This window comes from Delphinus delphis, chromosome 1 (assembly GCF_949987515.2).
Source record: "Delphinus delphis chromosome 1, mDelDel1.2, whole genome shotgun sequence".
NCBI classification, from domain to species: domain Eukaryota; kingdom Metazoa; phylum Chordata; class Mammalia; order Artiodactyla; family Delphinidae; genus Delphinus; species Delphinus delphis.
The window spans coordinates 67723286-67740205 of record NC_082683.1 but is presented as its reverse complement, the minus strand read 5'-3'; the positions used below and the strand labels follow the sequence as shown (position 1 = coordinate 67740205).

The window sequence follows — 16920 nt, the reverse complement described above, 5'->3', positions numbered from 1 at the left end:
AACTTGCACTATATTTTCTTTTTTTGCTTCTTGGCCTCTGTATTAGTTTCCTGGGGCTGCCATAACAAAGGACCACATGGCTTAAACAACAAAAACTTATTTTCCTACAGTTATGGGGGCTAGACGTCTGTTACCAGGGTTACTTTCTTCTGAGGGCTCTCTCCTTGGCTTGCAGTTCACGTTCACAAGGCATTCGCCTCCTACATGTCTCCATGTCCAATTTTTCTCTTCCTGTAAATACACCAGTCATATTGGACCAGGGGGCCACCCTAATGACGTCATTTTAACTTAGTTACCTCTTTGAAGATCCTATCTCCAAATATTGTCACATTCTGAGGTACTGGAGATTAGGACTTCAACATACAAATTTTAGGGGGACACAATTCAGTCCATAACAGCTTCCTACTAGACTGTGAGCTTCTCAAGAGGCAGGAGCTATAACTTAGTCTTTTTTTCTTAGTATCTGCTAGGCATAGCAGAGTACCTGGAACACAGCAGATTCTCAAATTATTTGTGGGATACATAAATGAAGGACCTTCAAGGAGTGTAGTCCAAATCTATGGAGTGAGGTCCCTTCCAAATTTGGTGGCCAGCACCAAGAAGAATATGGCTTTAGCCTTTCCCTGAAAGAAAGTTAGATACTGTCATGGTCTCCAGATAGCCCACTGCCAAACAGCCATCTATATAGCACCCAAAACTTAGTAGAATAATAAAATCCTTAAGACTAGACACCCAAAGCCAGTTGACAATACTCTCCTCCCTCCAGACTCATTCTGATACACCAGACTGACAGCATCACGCATGGATAGAGTCAGATTCAAAGTCAAGAGAAAACAAACACTTCTCTACCTAAAGAACAAGACGTAAAAGCTTAGAGAAATGGTTAAATGGACATCTGCCTTTTCCTACCCAAAAGGAAACTTCCTCCCCTTCACTGTTCTGTGTGATTTTGGTGGGCCTGTCAATTATGTAGTCTGCCTTCCCCTCTATCAAGACAGACACATGACCTAATAAGTACCCCCCTCCCAGGAATTTGAATCCTAAGTGGGGTAACATGAAGACAGGAAATAACTGGAGGGAGTCAATTAAGCCAGTACCATGAAGGGCTCCTTGTTCACACATCCCTGAAACAGCCTCAGTTCCTACCTTTCCAAGACTTGATTGAACTTTCTTTGTTTCTGAGACCTACTTGATAGTCTTTCCCAAAAATGTCTTTTCCTTAAATTAGATAGTGCTTATTCTGTAGCTCTCAAAGAATCTTGACACATATAGTGGCCCTAGAAGTGGAGTGTGGATAGTGGTGGGTGTAAAATATGGAAATAAAACAGGCAGTACGGATTCCCTCATCAGCGGTTAAGAAGTTGTGTTCATCATACCTGCTATGCCAGCACAAAGCAGCCAACTACATTATTCCCTCCTATATTTTGGGACACAGTCCACATGCCTCCCCAGGCTAAATCTTTGGGAAGCTGATAGGAAAATCTCAAGATACTGGATTGTGTGGCTATTTCTGACAGCTTTTGGTTAAGTCCAAGAAATGACTTAGGCCATCTTGGCTGAAGCTATCTGAATGCAAAGAAGAGAATTCTGCCTCATGTAGACTGGCCCTTTCTCCTGGTAGGAATCCATGATGACAGAGTCAGATCATGAAGGACTTTAAATTTGAATCAATGAATCAATGAAAATGCTAGAAAAACACAGGAAGGAAGGAAACATAGCAAAAGATAAGATGGGGATGGAGAGAATGGGGCCAAGACTGGTCCCCCAAGTACCTCCTGATGTATATTCCCTCCCTGGCAAAGAGCTAAGTGCTGGAATAAGGCCACAGGGTAAGGAACAAGCTAGCATTGCCTTTATCCTAGAGTCAAAAAGACAGGCACCAAAATTAAGGGCTGAAGGGTGGAAAGAGAAGCAAGGCCTACTTCTAAGAGAAATCCCCGGGCTAGGGCCCAGAGGCAAACCTTGATCTACAGAGTGAAAAATGCATATACACCAGCAGGTGTTACATTGAGTTAAGCTGCCATCGAAACCATGGAAAATAAAAACTTGTCACTGCCCCAAAATCAATCTCCAGGTATCCTAACTCATACCACCAGAATGTGAGCTGCCTGAAATAATATACCCCCATTAGGAAACTCCTTTTCAAATTTGTCCATGGAATTCATATGAAGCAAAAGAGCAGGTTCAGCCAACGCAGACACATAAGGCAGTGAAGTACACCAACCGTCCGTACATGTATCTCAAATATTGAAGGAAAAAAATCTAATCATGGAGCAATAATACCCAAATACAATGACCTCTGTAACATCCAAGACTATTACCAACCTAACATCCAAGTTAAGGTGTACCAGCAACTTTCTACAAAAGAACACAGGGACCACACAATTTATATGCAGACAAGGAAAAACAGGAAGAGATCGACTCTGGAAAACAGATTCTATGGTAGAAATAAATGTAGAAAGAAATTATATTTCTTGAGCTGTACTAAGAGAATAATTTTGATTTACAAAGAGTCTAAATCAGATACTGTTTATCTCAAACTGCCTACATCCTATCAGTTTATATGCTGTGATACCTGGGAAGTTGGTTACCAAATAAAGCCATTTCAAAAGGGGCTGCTGGATAGAACTCTGCGTGATGGCCCACCTTCCTCTGTGGGAAGTGAGCTCAGATGCTGTGATGTACCATGCAGAACCACGGTATCTGCAGCAGTGGTTCCTAGAATGGTCCCTCCAGGAGCGCTACTGGCATAAGGCATCCTTTTCTTACATCTTCTTGGAACTCTGTCACCCACAAGCAATACCACCTACACTGCATTTCTATTAAATGGCACAGAATTGCTTGGAAGCAGAGAAAGTGTTTCAATTTCGTATGGCTAGGATCTGCCCCTTACTTGCTTAGGGTGGGGAAATGTAATTGCCCAGACCCACTGCATTCACTCATCATTGTCATTAACTGCCCTGAGAAAAGCCATTAGAGACAAACTATAAGGAATATTTATGCTTTGTGAGCAAAGGAAAGAACATAAGGTGGGTGGAGTCACAGATGAGCAAGGGCAGGCTGAGAATGATTCTGCTGAATATATTTTAACACTGATGAACACTAGGCCATCATTTGGCTTATTAAAATAGTTCTGGGTAGTGAGAGAGAAGCTGGCACATTTTCCTGTAGATGAGATAGCCCTAGGGGTTTGAACAGCAGTTGGAACACAGCTGCCATGGCTAAAACCAAGCAAGTACAGATGTCACACCAAAGTAGAAGCAATTTCATACCATTCCACACTGCCAAGTTTAAAATGCCAATGGAGGAAGAGTATTGAAGGAAGTCTTTAAAATAGACCAAATAACTACTTTAAATACCAATTCTGTGTGCAACTAAAATTTTTGCGTTTGAGGTCCATGAGTGACAGATACCACTGTTCAGAGAGCTCAGTCAAAAATCTCCCTGCTCGGCAAGATGAACGCAATACAAGGTGCTGTTCTTCAAGCTTGGAGCGAATTGAGTCACTATACATGACACTTTATAACTCCAAAATGTCTTTTTAAGAAAATGTCCTTCTAGGTAATCTTTTTCTCCTTCAATGGTTGTTTTCCTTACAAGTAGAGCTTATCTATCACTTCCTATGTTCTTAACTGATATACAAAAGCACATGGTACCATATCACAGTACTCATTTCCCTGAGAAAGATAAACCAAACCGACTTACCAAAGGCCTTCTTAGGTTCTATTAACTTCAAGGTAAAGAGTTCCTCTTTTTTTAATTCCTTTAACTTCTTAGCAACATCAAAGTGACGCCACCCAAGGATAGTTTCTCCATTGATGGCTTCAATGTGATCCCCCACACAGATTGTTTTAACTGAGTCAATTATGCTGCCATCTTTAATTCTCTGAAAGAAAATGAAGGGTAATACTTAATATAAAATAGCACTGTGTAACATTACTTATCGTGCTCTTGAGACATTACATACAATATACTGACACATCAACAAGGCAGTTTAATGTTCAGTTAAAGACAGAAGCCCAAACAACAAAGACAACCATCCTACTCCCAACCATTCTTTTTTTTTTTTTTTTTTTTTTTTTTTTTTTTTTTTTGCGGTACGCGGGCCTCTCACTGTTGTGGCCTCTCCCGTTGCGGAGCACAGGCTCCGGACGCACAGGCTCAGCGGCCATGGCTCGCGGGCCCAGCCGCTCCGGGGCATGTGGGATCCTCCCGGACCGGGGCACGAACCCGTGTCCCCTGCATCGGCAGGCGGACTCTCAACCGCTGCGCCACCAGGGAAGCCCCCCAACCATTCTTATTTATCATTCAGAATTCAGCTTCCTTCACAGTCACCACCTCCTCTGAGTAGCTTTTCCTGACACCTCCCAGCCCACTCCAAGACTAGGTAAGGTGCCACTCTCATGTAGTACTTTCTGCTACATAAGTTGAGCTCTAAGCTAGGTACTTTACATTCGCCATCTCAATTAATTTTAACAAACTTTATGAGAGTCTCATGTCTCGATCAGAAGATCAAGGAATTTGCCAAGTTCAACAAACCATACTGCAATTGTTCATTTATCTCTCAGTCTCCACTACTGAACTGTAATATCCTTGGGGACAGAGATGGTCTTCTTCACCACTGCCCTGTGCCTAGCACAACATCTGCACAGAAAAGTCCCTCCATAAATAATTGTTGAATCATTTCAACATGAGGCCCATTACATCAGAATAAAGCTTGAGCTTCTTCTACCAGCTACAGTTTTTTAAACCTTAGTTACAAATGCAAGACAAGAATTGGTAGTTAAGAATATTGATACTTGGGCTTCCCTGGTGGCGCAGTGGTTGAGAGTCCGCCTGCCGATACAGGGGACGCGGGTTCGTGCCCCGGTCCGGGAAGATCCCACATGCCACAGAGCGGCTGGGCCCGTGAGCCATGGCCACTGAGCCTGCGCATCCAGAGCCTGTGCTCCGCAACGGGAGAGGCCACAACAGTGAGAGGCCCGCGTACCAGAAAAAAAAAAAAAAAAAAAAGAATATTGATACTTAAGAGACAGGTGTGGTTACCAGTTGTGGAGCCAATGAGAAGGATGTTATACCATCGCTTTTCATTCATATATTTTAGGTGAGGAGAACTTAGGACCCAAGGAGAAATATCAAATTGGTCTTTCCTAACTCCATCATAGGTATGTACAATATATCAGTAGCGCAGAGTTTCAAGATGAGGTGTAAGACTCCCTAACATAATCCTAAGAATTTCTGAAAAGATTTTAGGGACAGAAGCTCCAGAAAGCTCTGCACAGGTAACAGCCGCACAGAGGATGTACAAATTCTTCAACAGTGGTGAGGAACACGGCAAAATGCAGGCCACAGTCTGCCTCGGGCATCACAAATCCTTTGTGAGAATGACAGGCTGGAAATATTAGGGGCTGCTGCTATTGTGTAACTGAAGTGTGTGTATTCCCCACTCTTGCCAGGTGGAGTAACAACATCTTCTGAGGCAGCAGGGGATTGATTACTGCGTCCACGAGTTGAGAGACAAACCGATCTCAAGTACCCCAACATCTCCATAATACTGTCATAAGAAAAAACAAGTTGTAGAAGACTAACCTAGAAAGGTTGGGCATTTTTAATTTTTAAATTGTATTACAACATACCAAAACTTACAGTGGGTTTCTTTTTTACCCCCCCAATTTTAAGAACACTGATATGTTCATTGTAATAACTGTTAACAGGCTTTATGCTAATGACACAATAATGCTTATTCACACGGAGATTATTGTCATTACAGGTAGTTAATTTTAAAGGAAAAAAACCAGAAATTTCATAATCTAAGTGACAATGTTTTTTTAGTAAGCCCATATTTGACACATAAACTAGAGAAACAAACAAGGGTAACAAACACTGTACTGAGTGGTAACAAACCACTCAGTACACCTGGAGTTTTCAAACTGTCATAGAAACATAAGTGAGATTAAACAAAAGATTAGAGTTTAAAGAAACAAAGCAAAAAAATGTAATATTCTGTCATCTAACCTTTCTTAAGTCACTAGAGAATATGAAAATCTATAACTCTGACTTTCTTCATTTTTATTCTAAGTTGTTTCTTGATACATTCTGAACCTATTTTTTCCTTTGATCAACTATACCATACAAATTTCACTTCCACATATTTTTAGTTTAAGACTTACTGTTGTAATTTTATTAAAAATAAGCACTATATAAAACTAAATGAAAGACTTTAAAGACATGTATGAATCTTACCAGTAAATTAAATGGCAGAGTAACAGAAATCTAGGGTCACCAGGACCTATGAGTAGCCACAGGTCACAAGAAAGGTGCCCAGAGAGAGGGAGGAAGGGCAATTACCAGAAGTCAGCAGGTAGCAAGGTGAGAATCCAGGTGGGCAAGAGAAAAGTCAATGCATATGTAATCATCAGGGCCAGTGGATAAGAATCTGGGATGAAGAGAGAGGAAAATCGACATAAGAAACTTGGAGAAAGGCACCATAGGTGAACCAGATATAGAAGCAAAGTGGGAGACACTGATGATATATTTTGTGGGTGACCTGAGCCTTAGCTTCCTAAATAGATAGAATAAAGAATGAGGTAGCGGGCCTCCCTGGTGGTGCAGTGGTTGAGAGTCCGCCTGCCGATGCATGGGACACGGGTTCGTGCCCCGGTCCGGGAAGATCCCACATGCCGCGGAGCGGCTGGGCCTGTGAGCCGTGGCCGCTAAGCCTGCGCATCCGGAGCCTGTGCTCCGCAATGGGAGAGGCCGCAACAGTGAGAGGCCCGCATACCGCAAAAAAAAAAAAAAAAAAAAGAATGAGGTAGCAACTGAAACAAGTTTCTGCAATTTAATATACTTTAATAATCATACCATAACTTGATATAGATTAATAATATTGCTAAAAGTGCTACTCGGGCACAAAGGACCAGCAAGAAAAAAGAGGCATTAATTCTATATTTATATTTACTGAGTTACTTAATATCATTCTCTTAAACACTTAGAACTTTCTCTCATCTGGCTTTGGAGCTTGATGCTGCAAAATGTGAAGACAACATTAAATATTTTTTGGAAGGTAGGATTTACAATATTATTAAACTTAGAGGTTCCCAAACATTTCAGACCATTATTATATTAACTTCTATTAACTCATCCCATATAGTTACAAAATTCCATCTTCTAATCACAAATCAGCAGAACTCTAGGGTGGCATCCCACCATCCTCAAAGTCTTAAGCATTGACTCGAGGTTGTTTGAGCCGACCCTGCCCACATGGTCAGCAACTCTGAGTCTCTGCTGCTGACCCTCCAAACACTGTCCTCAAACCTTGTTCATAATAATAAACATGCAGACAACAATTGTAAATAGCTATTTCATTTAGTCCTAACAAGCCTGGGAGGGGAAATATTTAATATTCCTTTAGTGAATGAAGAAATCAAAGCACAGTGATGACATGGCTTAACCAAAATAACACAGCTAATAAATAAGAAAACTGGTTTTCAAAGAGAGGTGGTATAATTATGAGACACCATGCTCTTTCCTCAAAACACTCCCAATCAAACAGATCTAACTAACCCAGATGTCTGGTTAAGAAAGAAAGAAAGTCACATGAATAATTCAAGATCTTCTGACTCAAGACCGGAGTTTGGGGTTGTAGTTATCCAAGATGATCTATCACCTTGATAATCATTTTACGATACTAAGTGTATCAAATCAATACATTGTACACCTTAAATTTACACCATGTTATATGTCAACTATACCTCAATAAAGCTGGAAAAAGGTAACCTATCACCTTTGAACTTTTTTTTTTTTTTACAAACTCCACCCTCCTACTTTACTTTTTCTTACCTCTACTAAAGCTGTTCTTCATCTATATCATGGCCTCCAGATCTCAAATATTACCTCTTTTCTCAGATCACCACTTCTATTCTTGCTTTACATGCCTCTTCTCAGAGATCCTAGCTTCCATCCCAGAACTGCCCCCGCCCCCGCCCCCCGAGTCCCTTAATCTTGTACAATTATTAGTTCTGGATAAATAATCAAAATATTAGAAATATATGAGTACCATATTTCTCAAAGGATCATGCTAAAATGTGATTTAGTTCTAGTAAAGTAAAAGTATCCCAAAGTATACAGATTTCTATAAGATATTCTGAAAATGACAGTTCTGTGGTTATTTATAAGTTACTTCAATTCTAAATCAACTTAGGTTTTCATTTCTTAATTGCATAGTATAAGCGCTTATTTTTATTTTGAATCTATAAGTATTCTCTTCTGTTAAACTAGGGAAAAGGAAACAAGAGTTCGGAGGTCAAATCTGGCCTACCACTTGTTTTTATACGACCCATGAGTTATGAATGGTTTTACCTTTTTTAATGGTTGGGAAAAAATAAAAGAATATCTGTGACATGTGAAAATTATACAAAATTCAGATTACAGTGTCCATAAAGAAGATTTTACTAAAAGACATCTATGCTCATAGTTTAAGTATTGTATATAACTTCTGTGCTACAACGTTGAGTTGAGTAGTTGCAACAAAGATTGTATGACCCTAAAATTTAATGAAGCCTAAAATATTCACTACCTGGCCCTTTATAGAAAATGTACGCCAACTCTGGTCTTGAACTATTTTAGGAATTTGTAGAGTTTGTTGTAAGTATACTCTGATTTTTCTGATTAAGTTATTTATATATATTTTCCTGGGAAATGTTAAGACTTGGGTACAAAAGTTATACATGTTTAAGTCTGCTGTCTTTCCACCTGAAGAGGCTTATCAGTGAGAACCATGTGGTACTAGTAAATACATTTCTCTGCCATCGATCTCATCTCCTAAGTATGTGATGATTTGTTGTTGTTGCTATTTATTAAGTTATTAGCTATCAATTATAAGTACTATCAAACATTTCAGAGGTGTCATCAGTTTATACCCAAATAATCCTATAAAGTAGGTGCTAATATTCCATTTGAGAGAAGGCACAGAAATGACTTTAATGACTTGTCCAAGGTCACACAGCAAGTAAATAAATGGTTGAAGCAAGACCAAAAGCAGGCCCGATTCTAAAGCCCGTGGTCCTATACACCACTGCACTGCCTTCCTAATCATGGACTCCTTCCTCCTCACCCTTGTCTGAATCCCCACAACACTGTTCTCTTACATCAACCTTCACTGATTTGCAGCCACTGCTAAAAGCATATCAAGTACTCATTTCAGCAGCACGTACACTAAAATTGGAACCATACAGAGAAGATTAGCATAGTCCCCAAACAAGGATGACATGCGAACTCTTGGAACATTACATTTTTTCTGCTTATCTTGGCAAAAACACTGGAAGAGTGAGCCAGAAATTAACAAAATTGATTACTTTAAGGAGTGGGGAAAATGAGTAAATGGGGATCACAGAAGGAGCGACATCTCTGAATACATCTTTTATTATAGTTTTAACTTTTGAAACCATTTTACATACTCAGAAAATTAAATCAACATGAGAGGAAAAACTCAAACTCAATTTGAATAGAAGCAAATGGATTCAACAGTATTTCAAATGAATAAAATTCATGGGGTGGGTGGGGGAGGGTTCCCTGGTGGCACAGTCGTTGAGAGTCCGCCTGCCGATGCAGGGGACACGGGTTCGTGCCCCGGTCCGGGAGGATCCCACATGCCCCGGAGCGGCTGGGCCTGCGAGCCATGGCCGCTGAGCCTGCGCGTCCGGAGCCTGTGCTCCGCAACGGGAGAGGCCACAACAGTGAGAGGCCCGCGTACAGAAGGAAAAAAAAAAAAAAATCATGGGGTGGGGGAAGGAGGGGCAAGTGAGAACCTATTCCAAGTTAACTTCTGAAGAGAATACTTTGTGTACATACATTTAAAGACAAAAAAATGCATAGAAATCTTGAACTCTTAATAGATTTTTCAGAGTACAAATACAGCAATTCTGAAACTATTTTATGTATATTGTAGAAATAAGGAAATAAGTAAATATTTCAATAATCTTGAGAGCAAATATTTTAGTGGGGAAGCCAAGGTAGCACCTTGTGGGGCAGGATTAGATTGGAGGCATAATTATGAAATCATAATTCCTAAAATACATGTTTTCTAACCCTTTCTGTGGTAACTGAAAGGACCTAGGAACACTGACACTCAGGTAGCAATGAATGCATGCGACCAGCTCAGATCTTGATTTTGAAATACCCATCCTCACTAAAAAAGAGAGCTCCTTGAAGAATGGTTGATTCCAAGCCTGGGGAAAACAAGATAAAAGATGATCGTAGAACATCTTGTTGTACCAGAAAGGAAGGAATTGCTCAATAAAATAATGGGAGGCAGGTCAAAAGGATACAGGAGCCAGCTGAAAAGGACTCCTGCAGGACAAATCTCAGGAAACTGGAGTATCAAAATAAATGATGGTAATGGACCCACTGAATAAGAAATTGACAACTAATAAGGACCTACTGTATAGCACAGGGAACTCTTCTCAATACTCTGTAATGACCTACACGGGAAAAGAATCTAAAAAAGAGTAGATTTATGTATATGTATCTGATTCACTTTGCTGTACAGCAGAAACTAACACAACATTGTATAATCAACTATATTCCAATAAAAATTAATTTAAAAATCATGTGTTCATTGCTAATAGATAATAAATAAGTGGAGTGCTTTATTATAATAGAATGTTTTAAAAATATATATAGGAAATGATGGAATTAGAAAGACCACCATTTTGCAACCATTAAAGACCGAGTCAGGCAAGACTCATCAATAGATGCTAAGTGTGTGGGGTGTGACTAAGAGAACAAGATATATACATAATCTCAAAGTATCTCTCCACAAATTATTAATTACAAAGGAAAATATAAGTTTGCAGTGAATAAGACTGGCAGCCACTACCTTACACAAGGGAAAAAATTAACATCATGAATAGTGAGACAAACCAATAAAATGCATCTTCTGAGGTAATACACTGAGAAGGACACAACATCACTTATCTAATTTTCCTGCCAAAAATGCGTAATAACCGGTTTCACAACATAAAGAGACATCAGAAAAGTCCAAATTGAGGGATATTCTATAAAAGGCTGAGGAACTATTCTAGAGTAAAGATGACTAAAAAGACATGATAACTAAATGAAATACATGATCCTGTATTGGACTTATTCCAGGATAAAAATGCATTACGAGGACAACTGATAAAATTGCAATGTGGACATTAGATTAGTTTGACAGTATTGTATCGCTGTTAGGTTTTCTGAATTTCATAATTGTACTGTAGGTATACTAAAGAGAATATCTTTGTTCTTAGAAACTACATTCTGAAGTATTACTGGATAAAGAGACATAATACATGCACTCCACTTTTTCCAATGGTTCAGGAAAAATTACATATATGTATATGTGTGTTTAAGAGAATAAAGCAAATGTGGCAAATGGTAAAACTTTTTTGAGTAAAGGGTATCATGTGAGTTCTTTGTTATTACACTCTTTCAGTAAGTCTGAAATCATGCCCTCCACAATTTTTAAAACATCATATCAACCTTGTACACAGTATGATATTCATTTCTTTTCTAAGTTGAACTGTAAGTTGGAGGTTTGGCTTAGGCTCCACTTTCTCTTTGACACCATGTTCTCTGTCCCCACAGGGCTAGTGAATAGTAATCTGAGGCAGGCACATGTCTGAAGGGACATAAAAAAATAGAAACACAAGCTCTGGACATCAGAGGCTAAGATCTAAAAAATCCATGCGTGTTTGCAAAACTTCCAAGCCCTTCCCTTGCAAAACTTCCAAGCCCTTCCCTGCTGACATTAGAATGGCATTGTTCCATGTACCTCATGTCCTGAGCTTCCCCCAGATAATCCCACATGACTTTCCCAACTCACGGATTTTCCATTTGGTCACCCGCTCAACCTTCAGCAGAGTCATATCTTTTGCAGAGCTAAAAATAGCCATTCTATCAAGTGGGAAGTTAATTAAAGTACTATTTACAGTTAAGAAGATAACTTCCCTAAGGCTATTTTTTTCAGTGATGACAATGCATCAGCAAATCAAGGATCTGGACCAAAAAAAGGCATGAAATTTTATCACTAATTCTAAGCTCAGTGGGTAGGATTGCCAGCTCTGGAGTCAGATTGCTTGGATTCAAATCCTGAATTTGTCCAGCTGCATTAACTCTGGGCAAGCTGCTTAACCTTCCCAAACCTGTTTCTACATCTATAACAGTTGATAATAGTGCCTACCCAGAGATGAACCTCACAGACATGTTGAGCAAAAGCCAGAAACAGCAGAGTACATAATATGTGATTCCATTTGCATGAAGTTCAAAAACAAGCAAAACTATGGTGATAGAGGTCAAAATAGTGGCTACCTTTGTGGGGGAAGGGTACTGACCGAGAAGGAGCACAAGGGAGCCTTCTGGGTGAGGGAAATGAAATTTCCCTTACTCTAGGTGGTGTTTACACAGATCTGTAAACATTCGTTAAAGGTGTACATCTGTTACATCTCAACAAAAAAGTAATTAAAAAGAAAACATGATACCAAATGGAATTGTTGTGAACATTAAAAAAAAAAAAAATCCCACCATGTGAACAGTTCCCCATATTCACAGTTCCACATCCATAGATTCAACCAACCTGGACTGCATTACACTGTAATGTTTACTATTGAAAAAAATCTGAGTGGACCCACACATTTCAAACCTGTGTTGTTAAAGAGTCAACTGTATATGTTCAGATATTTTTGAAGAGCATTTTTTTTTTTTTTTTGGCGGGACGCGGGCCTCTCACTGTTGTGGCCTCTCCTGTTGCAGAGCACAGGCTCCGGACACGCAGGCTTAGCGGCCATGGCTCACGAGCCTAGCTGCTCCACGGCATGTGGGATCTTCCCAGACCGGGACACGAACCCGTGTCCCCTGCATCGGCAGGCAGACTCTCAACCACTGCACCACCAGGAAAGCCCACTGAAGAGCATTTTTTTAAAGAAAATAAGGTGGCCAAAAATATGTGCTCTTGGAAATAACACAAAATCAATGGCAATCAGCATGGAAGTCACATGCTGACGAGCAACAGACCTACAAGATCCCATGAGGATAAGTAGGCACCAGGGCCAGGCTTTCCTTTTCAGTAAATGCTAAATTCTAGAGGAAGTTTAATCTGAAGGAAAAAAAAAAATCAAAAAAAAAAAAAAAATCAAGGAAAGAGTAAACAAAAGAATGGTGTTGGGACTTCCCTGGTGGTGCAGTGGTTAAGAATCCGCCTGCCAATGCAGGCGACGCAGTTCGAGCCCTGGTCCAGGAAGATCCCGCATGCTGCAGAGCAACTAAGCCCACACACGGCAATTCCTGAAGCCCCCGCTCGCCGCAACGGAGAAGCCACCACAATAAGAGGTCCGTGCAATGCAGCAAAGAGTAGCCCCTGCTCGCCGCAACTAGAGAAAGCCCACGCGCAGCAAAGGAGACCCAACCCAGCAAAAATGAATTAAATAAAATAAATTAATTTTAAAAAAAAGAATAGTGTCTTTGAAACATTTTTTAAAGGAAACATTACCAATCCATCCATCGCTGTCGAGTCAGCTCTCACTCCAAAGATCATTTCAAACTTTCTTTGACCTGGTAGATTTTCATATAATATAGATTATATGTTACCCTCAGTTAAGTCACACAGTTATTTTTTAAGACTTACCTTTATAAAAGCATAGCCAGCACCATTATCTGTAATGGTGAGACCAAGTGAATCCTCAGATTTATACACATTCACTTCTTTTTTGATCCCTTTCACATGGGCAAATATAAAATCTTCAAGACCTATCTGTGCTCCTAAGAGTTTTCCCATGTCAACTTTAGGTGTATTTAAAGTGCAATATAAGATCTGCAAAGAGAAAGAAATATTTTAGGTCAGTTTACACCAGGAAAACATTCTGATCATTAGTTTATTTAATACTTGAGTGAAATAGTCCTCAATTTATGATGTAAGCAGTTATATCATTAACGTTAGGTGATATGAACTGTTTCCTATAGGCCAAGCTCTGTGTTAAGCAATTTATATACATTATCATATTTAATCCTCACAATAGCTTTATAAATACATTATCGTCTCCATATTACCAATAAGAAAATCGAGACTTAATGAAAGTAAGCAATTTGTCTAAGGTCACAAAGATATTACTTGTCAGAGCCAGGATTCAAGCTCAGGTCTCACCAACTTCGTAGTGGTTTACACTCCTATGTTACTTGCCATTTACAATGCTGACATCGGAGGTTGTGTTCCCAAAGGTGGGGTCATGATATGTATACCACAATGAAAACACAGGCAAGACTATTTTGGAAAATTTGCTTTTTTAAATGAGGAAATTTTTATTTATTTTGCATTTTTGTGCTTAAGAAAGTAATTAGTGGGTTTCCCTGGTGGCACAGTGGTTGAGAGTCCTCCTGCCGATGCATGGGACACGGGTTCGTGCCCTGGTCCTGGAAGATCCCACATGCCGCGGAGTGGCTGGGCCTGTGAGCCATGGCCACTGAGCCTGCGCGTCCAGAGCCTGTGCTCCGCAACGGGAGAGGCCACAGCAGTGAGAGGCCCGCGTACCGCAAAAAAAAAAAAAAAGAAAGAAAGTAATTAATGAATGAGGTAGTAAAACAAAAATGTCTAAAACGGACCTTGACTAGTCCAATCCCTTGGCTTTTTTTTTTTAATAAATCTATTTATTCATTTTTGGCTGCATTGGATCTTCGCTGCTGCACATGGGCTTTCTCTAGTTGCAGCGAGTGGGGGCTACTCTTTGTTGTGGTGCGCGGGCTCCTCACTGCAGTGGCTTCTCGTTGCGGAGCATGGGCTCTAGGCACACATGCTTCAGTAGTTGTGGCACGTGGGCTCAGTAGCCATGGCTCACAGGCTCTAGAGCACAGGCTCAGTAGCTGGGGCGCACAGGCTTAGTTGCTCCCCAGCATGTGGGATCTTCCCGGATCAGGGCTCGAACCTATGTCCCCTGCGTTGGCAGGCAGATTCTTAACCACTGCGCCACCAGGGAAGTCCCAATCCCTTGGCTTTAAGAAAGGGGGAACTGAGGTCTGGAGAGGCTAATGCAACTTGATCAAATTCACTTAATGGTAGAAACAGAAAGACTGAAATGGCAAGAAGTTGTGTGGAGGTTTTAAAGGGACTTCTTACGTTTACCCAGTCTTTATTTGACCTCATTTTCCTTCAAAAATACAATTCATTTTACTAAAATCTGCAATGCTACTCTTAAGTTTGCCAACTGTAATTTGGGTAATTTGTGAGGCCCAGATAAAAAATGGAAGAGGAGAAGGAGGGTTAAGAACATGCCATTGGTTTCAAGATTAAGTTCGGGACTTCCTGGGTGGCACAGTGGATAGGAATCCGCCTGCCAATGCAGGGGACATGGGTCTAATTCCTGGTCCAGGAAGACCCCACATGCCAAGTGAAGCAACTAAGCCCATGTGCCACAACTACTGAACCCGAGTGCCACAACTACTGAAGCCCATGCACCTAGAGCCCACGCTCCTCAACAAGAGAAGCCACCGCAAGGAGAAGCCTGCTCACTGCAACGAAGAGTAGCCCCCGCTCACCGCAACTAGAGAAAGCCTGCATGCAGAAACGAAGACCCAATGCAGCCAAAGATAAATAAAATTAAATCTTAAAAAAAAAAAGACTAAGTTCAATAAATAAATATTTATTGAGTACCTTCTACATACCAAACAAAACTTTCTTTCTTTTGGTGGTAGGGGCCCTCGGCAGTGAAAGCACAGAGTCCTAACCACTGGACCGCCAGGTAAATCCCTAATACAGGTTTTTTATATCAAAATGGCTAAATGAAAATTTTTACCTTTTGTTATCAAGGAACATTTGCCAAAGATATAGTCAGCCTTTCCTCCATCCCTGAGACTTGCTTCAGCCCTCACTTCCAACCCTCTCCCAACCTCCCTGAGTTTCACACCATTCCTGATTCCCCTGGAACCTTGAGTTTTAATGCATCCATAAGCCTCTGGAAGCCCAGAAACTGTGCAATTACTATTTGTTAAATGGCTTTTTAAGCCCTATCAAAATATGTCTGGGGCTTCCCTGGTGGTGCAGTGGTTGAGAGTCCGCCTGCCGATGCAGGGGACACGGGTTCGTGCCCCGGTCCGGGAAGATCCCACATGCCGCGGAGCGCCTGGGCCCGTGAGCCATGGCCGCTGAGCCTGCGCGTCCAGAGCCTGTACTCCGCAACGGGAGAAGCCACAATAGTGAGAGGCCAGCGTACCGCAAGGAAAAAAAAAAGTCTGAATTGGAACAGCTCTCCCTGCTCTACAGTTAGAGGTCCAGCATGGTTGGCAAATCCCTTATCAAATCCCAGAGGTATACAAAAGGTACTAGTGATAAAGAGAAGGAAGAGGCCAAAGGGTACAGAAGAATTAACGCCTACAGGGAAGAACTACTGCCGCTGCCCTTTCCTCTTTACACCCAGGTCTGTAGTGAGCTGTTCTAACTGGTGGGCCTTTAACACAAAGGGTTGTTAACCTTTGTATACCGGTGAAGACATAATATATTCGGCTTTATAGTTACCCTTTGCAAATACTCACTGGTGTTAAATTTTTATTATTCACGGGGGGCGGCGAGTCATTTAAGCCAATAATGGCTCCTATTTCTTATTCCAGTTGTGAAGTCAGTGGTATAATTAGTCCACTAACAAAAATCATTAATCATAGTTAGTCAGGGGGAGGTAGTATGCATAGAAAACAGCTTTTCTGGCTTCCTTTCTCAAAAAGATGGAAAGTGAGTAGAACAGTTTTCTCCTTGTCGTTTTTTTCCCGTGAAAATCTGTTAATGATGCTCATAGTGGATCCCAACCACCATTAATAAGCAACTTACCAAGTAGACCTATGATCTTATTTGCAAAGCAGAAATAGAGACACAGACGTAGAGATCAAACGTTTGGATACCAACGG

The 16920-nt window shown here is 40.7% G+C and overlaps 1 protein-coding gene and 1 non-coding gene across 2 annotated transcripts in view; one reads left to right on the top strand and one right to left on the bottom strand.

The window, feature by feature from the left end:
* Positions 1-16920, bottom strand: part of GIPC2 (GIPC PDZ domain containing family member 2) — an 82839-nt gene that overhangs the window by 39572 nt on the left and 26347 nt on the right. Inside the window, exons 2-3 of the mRNA XM_060006150.1 lie at positions 13661-13846; positions 3706-3886 (exon numbers count right to left, since the gene is read on the bottom strand). Coding sequence (XP_059862133.1) covers positions 3706-3886; positions 13661-13846 — 367 coding nt within the window. The remainder of the gene's footprint in view (positions 1-3705; positions 3887-13660; positions 13847-16920) is intronic.
* LOC132416182 (U6 spliceosomal RNA) lies at positions 9190-9296 on the top strand. The gene has a single exon (XR_009517482.1). It is a non-coding gene; the product is annotated as a U6 spliceosomal RNA (small nuclear RNA).